The sequence below is a fragment of the Numida meleagris genome, chromosome 1 (assembly GCF_002078875.1).
Source record: "Numida meleagris isolate 19003 breed g44 Domestic line chromosome 1, NumMel1.0, whole genome shotgun sequence".
Lineage (NCBI taxonomy): Eukaryota > Metazoa > Chordata > Aves > Galliformes > Numididae > Numida > Numida meleagris.
In genome coordinates this window covers 48,740,532-48,746,615 of record NC_034409.1, presented here as the reverse complement: position 1 = coordinate 48,746,615, position 6,084 = coordinate 48,740,532, and the positions used below count along the sequence as shown (strand labels likewise).

Here is a 6,084-nt window from a genome sequence, read left to right as displayed (position 1 = left end):
CCCCCCTGCAGACATGCAGTCCTCCAGCATTCCTGGTCAAAGAGGCTGCAGAATACAGGACAATTGAAGTCAGGATAATACTCCTAAATCTCATGTTACCCACAGCTTGTTTGGGCCATAGACACTGACAGAACTGTATTTCTGACTTGAGACCACAGAACAAGAGTATTTTCCAGCAACATTTGTGCAGAGCTCTCCCCTGCTATTCCACTCTTAGCGCTCCCAGTGTGTACCTGTCTGTGAAGGCACTGCCATATCTGTAACGCAGAGGAGTTCACAGATGTTCAGAGAGCTGCCACTGCGTGGCAGAGCTGATCTCAGAGCTTTTCCACACATTATTTTTATGCCCAAAGAAAGACATCAGTGTGGGGAGCTAAGCATTCAGATGGGTCACAGCGTGAAAAGATAACAGTTTTGTTGTTTGCATCAGAATCTTCCCAACTTTATTTAGAAATCCTAAAAAATACAGTTTTGTTGTGATTTTAGCAGCTTAATACTTTTAAATCTCCATTTAGGTATGCCAGATGGGTTTCTTCTATAGGCCTATGCCAGCTGTCTTATGTGATACCCAGAAACTCTGGGCTTTGAATGGCCTTAGAGGCTGCAAAAGAAAAAGGCATTGTTACAGCACTGTAATCAACTGAGTGTTGTAGCCCAAGTTCCACCCAACCAAAAATTAATTATTTTAAAAGTGCATTATAGCACTCTGATGTACTGAAGTATTTCAGTCTATAACTGAAATTTATAATGTCAGTATAAAACATATTAATTTAAAGAAAAAATTTTAAATTCCCCTTTTCTGGACACACAGGGTACAACTGCAGTGCGTAACACTTTCTCTGTCATCACTTGCATGTGTATGTATGTGTATATATATATAAGCACATCAGAATTCTATACACCGTAAAATCGTTTCAGTTGGCTTAAACAATTGTATTTTTCTAGGGCGAGCTTTGCCGCTGAGATGAGATTGAAAGAGCTCACCGTGATTGGTTGATGGGATTTGAATTGTTACCCAGTAGCAGCGTAGGATTTGCAATGGACCAATGACAGAGCTGTTCGTACGGAGCGATACGTCACGGGCGCCATTATCCAATCAGAGTGCAGATAACGAAGGCCAGTAATTTGCATACGGCTCCTATAAATAGGCGAGCAGTGCGTACAACCGCCACTCCGCTGCGCCGAGGGGACTAGGAGCAGTCGCTATGCCTGAGCCTGCCAAGTCCGCGCCCGCCCCCAAGAAGGGCTCCAAGAAGGCGGTCACTAAGACCCAGAAGAAGGGCGACAAGAAGCGCAAGAAGAGCCGCAAGGAGAGCTACTCGATCTACGTGTACAAGGTGCTGAAGCAGGTGCACCCCGACACGGGCATCTCGTCCAAGGCCATGGGCATCATGAACTCGTTTGTCAACGACATCTTCGAACGCATCGCCGGCGAGGCGTCGCGCCTGGCTCACTACAACAAGCGCTCGACCATCACGTCGCGGGAGATCCAGACGGCCGTGCGGCTGCTGCTGCCCGGCGAGCTGGCCAAGCACGCGGTCTCCGAGGGCACCAAGGCGGTCACCAAGTACACCAGCTCCAAGTAGAGTGGTCTGGATTACTCGTTTTTAACCCAAAGGCTCTTTTCAGAGCCACCATTTATTCAAGTAAAAGGGCTATCTTACTTTTCTTCCTGAGGGGTGTAGGGTGGGTTCTTAGTTGAGTAAAGCTGCAAAGCGAGTGCCTGAGGTGTGTGTACATATATATGTCTCAGTTCTGAATTGGAAGTGAGCAGTAGCAGCTCACGGAGTTAATTGGGTTGCTCAGTAACCGCGCTATTACTACAGCATGGTACGCGCGCGGCTCCAGTAGCAGCCACTGTGCTACTCTCCGCTTTCAGGACCCCGTCGGGAAGGTAAGTGCTTTATTTTGGTCTAGATTCTTGTGATAAATGTTTTGCCAAGAATATTTTTACTTACTCTTGAAGTCTATTCCAAGCAGAAAACCCGCATTACTGTTAAAAAAAAAAAATCGCGTTACATACACTGTAACAGTTCATGCGTAAAAAGTAATCTTATTTCTCCTTATTTCATTCATTAATAAACGTGTGGAAAGCAGTCCCTGAGCCAACGCTGTTTGGTAGCAGCGCGTCCTTTTCCCCTACCGCGCACTCCGTTTCGGGACCGGGAAGTACCGCACACCGTTTATCCGCCGCGAAAAAAGCCGTGGCGCCGCGCAGCTCCCGCACTGAGCGCCGGGGCCCGGGGGCGGGATGGGGCGGGGACGTGCGAGCGGTTCCGTCGGCGCACGGGACAGGACGGGGGCGGTGCTGGGAGGGGGCGGTGCTGAAGCGGACCAATCACAGCCTAGCGCGGGTTATTTAAACCCCTCCCCGAGTGGGAGAGCGGGTCTAGCACCGCCCCGCTGCCCGGGCTGTGTCCTTCTTCGGGGGGCGGGCGGCAGGAGGAGGGGGGCGGGCAGGGAAGCGCCTCTGCCGGCGCCTTGCTCCCGAACTGCACGTAGGAGTTCCTTTAACAGAAAGGGCTCTTATCTCCCGTGCGGGCTGCAGCTAGCGCGCCTAAATCTGAACGTCCCCAACCATTCTAGCGAAATTGATTCGTTGTGCTGCCGCAGTTCCCGCAGCATTCCAGCTCTTTCTGAGAGTTAAGTGGGTGGCTCTTAAAAGAGCCTTTGGGTTTATTTAAATGAGCAGACTCCAATTTCTTCTGTCGTCTTACTTCTTTTTGGCTGCCGTCTTCTTTGCCTTGGCTGCCTTGGGTTTGGTCGCCTTGGGCTTGGCAGCTTTGGGCTTCACCGCCTTCGCTTTGGCTGGGCTCTTAGCGGGCTTCTTGGGGCGGCCAGCCTTGGCAGCCTTCTTGGGGCTCTTGGCTGCCTTCTTAGTGGCAGCTGCCGCCGGCTTCTTGGCTTTCTTGGGGCTCTTCTTCACTGCTGCCGCCTTCTTGGGCTTCTTGGCAGCACTGGCGGGCTTCTTGGCCGCCGGTTTCTTGGGCTTGGCCGCGGGCTTTTTCTTTGTTGTCTTCTCTTTGGTCTCACCTGGCTTTTTATTCAGCTTGAAAGAGCCGGAGGCGCCGGTGCCCTTGGTCTGCACCAGGGTGCCCTTGTTGACGAGACTCTTGAGCCCCAGCTTGATGCGGCTGTTGTTCTTCTCTACGTCGTAGCCGCCGGCGGCCAGCGCCTTCTTGAGCGCGGCGAGGGAGAGCCCCTTGCGCTCCTTGGAGGCAGACACGGCCTTGGTGATCAGCTCGGTGACGCTGGGGCCCGCGGGCTTGCGGGCTTTGGCGCCGCCCGCCGCCTTCTTCGGCTTCTTGGCGGCGGCCTTGGCGCCGGGCGCAGACACTGCGGGCGCGGCAACGGGCGCGGTCTCCGACATGGTCGCGGCCGTCGTCCGCAGAACAGGGGGAACCACTGGGCCTGGAGCAAGTCGGCGGCCTCGTATTTATAGAGCGGAGCCGCGCGGTGATTGGTGCGCTGCAGAGCCCGCCCCGCCGCACGGCGCAGAGCTCCCTTCTCCCTGCTCGTTTTGTGTTTCTTAAGAGGCGAAAAAGCGCGTTTTTTCCACAATTTCCGCCACCGAATCGCCCCAAGTCACGGCGGCGCGGAGGGGAAAGGCTGCCGCTGCCCCGGGCGGAGTTTCTCCCCGGAGAGGCGACGGGTGAGTTAAAAAAGAGCCGATAAACCCCGAGTCCTGGACCTGGGCAGACCTCGAGAGACAGAAACTTTTGTTTTTCCTTCTAAATAAAATCCACACCGTGGGAAGCTGCACCCCCGGAGCAACGAATTATTGTTCTTTAAAGGGTCTTCTCTTAATCTGAGCCAAAACCCAGGCGCTGGGGTCATTATTTTCGTCGCAATTTGGTTTCAGAGAGGAGGAAGTAACACAGGCTCATAGAGAGCACTGAATATGGATTAGAAATTAGCTCCTTTGTCCCCAAGCCTTTGACCCATTAAAAATAATTAAAATAACTTCAAGAAGTGCCTGATGCAGTGAGGTGAGGGGCAACCTGACATCCCCCGAAGGACTTCTCCTACCCCGGGAGGAGAAGGCCTCAGAGCGCTGCACTGGGGTACCCGCATACGGTGATCCATCCCTGCTGCCGTGCCACTGAAGCACTGAGCCCCTCAGCAAAGGGGCTGACACGGGGGCAGATTTCGCTCATCATTGCGATCAGTACCTGGGACTCCGTCCCTCAGCTGTGTTTTCATTTTCATCCGCTTTGGTGGACATCTGAGTCAGCCTGACTGAGGCGGGCGCTGCTGCGGGTGGCTTCCCATCCCCCTGCGCTGTGACGCTCCCCACATCGTTATCGGGGCTCTCCCTTCAGAGCACACCCCACATACCCCGCGGTCACTGTGCAGGACCCGACTCCCTCTCTGGAAGCAGCATCAGGAGCACCTGCAGCTCTGCGGGCCCTGTTACTCTGCCAGCAGGAGGGGGAGAGCCTCGAGCACACATCATCGAGCCCACGGAATAAATGCGTTTAATTTCTCCTATCAATACGTGCTCATTCCAATTCTCTGTACTATTTTTTTCTTTCCCACATCAGGAAATGCTCGTTCTAACTCTCTGTGCTGTTTCCATTGTTGTCTACGGCCCTTGTTTTTCCCGCAGCCGCCTCAAAGCTGCTCTTTCCCTCTTGTAACCATTTGTGGCACAAAAACGCAACATCATTTTGCTTCCTGTAATTTCTTGTTTCCTAATGGATGATTATTAAAATATGCTCACTGAGCTATGAGTGGTGATTTCTGTTTCTGTCTCAGCACCTCTATTACAGTGTTCATCAGTGGGGATATGAAGCAGCCAAAGCTGGCAGCGCTCCCCCTTAGCTCACAGAGCCTGTCTGGGGCGTTAGAGTGCTCTCATGCAGGTGTAAGGCAGCCAATGGGCACAGCTCGGACAAAGCCATGAGAAAACTGCATTAAAAATTAACTTGGAGTGCCCAAAGGCGGAATGACTGAGGCTGCAGGCAGTGCTGCGGCAGGCCTGCTCCCAAGGGGAATCAGTGAGCTCTCAGCTTGACACAGGCTGGGAGAACTTTGCTGATAGTTTCTGCTGCAATATTCAACTTTTTGCCTTTCTTACCTCCACCAGACTGAAACATTCTTTAACAAAGAATCAAACGTCTTGTTCTTTTAGCGCATATTCAATGACTAGCAGGCTACTTTGTTGCATCTGGGGCTCACTCTAACTTGCCTGACCTCACATTAACACCTCATTTTTAACAGCAAAGCCAACACAGGTATTCTGGGGATCTGCAGCTCCTTTATGAGGAAGTGGGTGGCTCTGAAAAGAGCCTTTGGGTTCCTTGGAGATGGGATCACTCCTCAGCTTTTTCACTTGGCCTTGGCCTTGTGGCTGTCGGTCTTCTTGGGCAGCAGCACAGCCTGGATGTTGGGCAGCACCCCACCCTGCGCGATGGTGACCTTGCCCAGCAGCTTGTTGAGCTCCTCGTCGTTGCGGATGGCCAGCTGCAGGTGGCGCGGGATGATGCGCGTCTTCTTGTTGTCGCGGGCTGCGTTGCCCGCCAGCTCCAGGATCTCGGCCGTCAGGTACTCCAGCACGGCCGCCAGGTACACCGGGGCGCCGGCGCCCACCCGCTCGGCGTAGTTGCCCTTGCGCAGCAGCCGGTGCACGCGGCCCACGGGGAACTGCAGCCCGGCCCGCGACGAGCGCGACTTGGCCTTGGCGCGCGCCTTCCCGCCCTGCTTCCCGCGGCCCGACATCGTTCCCAGCAGCACAGAAAAACCACCACCCTGCTGACGTGATTCACGTGTCGCTACGCCTCCCCCCTCCCTGCCCCTTTTATAGCCTCCCCGCAAGGCCCGGCTCGCTTTCCGATTGGCTGGCGCTCTCTCTCGCCCGCTCCGACCAATGGCGCCGCGGATCCAAATCCATCCAATGGGCGGCGGGCGGCTGCCCCGCTCCGCGCTCCCCTCCTGCCAGCGGCGCTCCGCGGCGGTGGGCGGGGCGGCTCCCAGGAGTTCGTTTCGCCGCCGATTCTGAGCGATTTGACATCGGGAGAGAAAAAGTTGGCAACTTTGCTCGGTGCCGGATTCGACCTCCGTGCCATCACCCATCCCTTGCAC

General features: G+C 54.4%; 3 protein-coding genes across 3 annotated transcripts in view; 1 reads left to right on the top strand and 2 right to left on the bottom strand.

The window, feature by feature from the left end:
* LOC110408742 (histone H2A-IV-like) overlaps window positions 1–5,770 on the bottom strand; it is a 76,740-nt gene extending 70,970 nt beyond the window's left edge. The window contains exon 1 of the mRNA XM_021374606.1: window positions 5,336–5,770. Within this exon, the coding sequence (XP_021230281.1) occupies window positions 5,336–5,721 (386 nt within the window). The 5' untranslated portion in view covers window positions 5,722–5,770. The remainder of the gene's footprint in view (window positions 1–5,335) is intronic.
* LOC110387279 (histone H2B 1/2/3/4/6) lies at window positions 1,145–1,720 on the top strand. Its single transcript, XM_021375294.1, has one exon. The coding sequence runs from the start codon at window positions 1,206–1,208 to the stop codon at window positions 1,584–1,586; it is 381 nt and encodes a 126-aa protein (XP_021230969.1). The 5' UTR covers window positions 1,145–1,205; the 3' UTR covers window positions 1,587–1,720.
* LOC110408626 (histone H1) lies at window positions 2,644–4,709 on the bottom strand. Its single transcript, XM_021417590.1, has one exon. It carries the CDS (start codon window positions 3,368–3,370, stop codon window positions 2,714–2,716), a length of 657 nt encoding a protein of 218 aa, XP_021273265.1. The 5' UTR covers window positions 3,371–4,709; the 3' UTR covers window positions 2,644–2,713.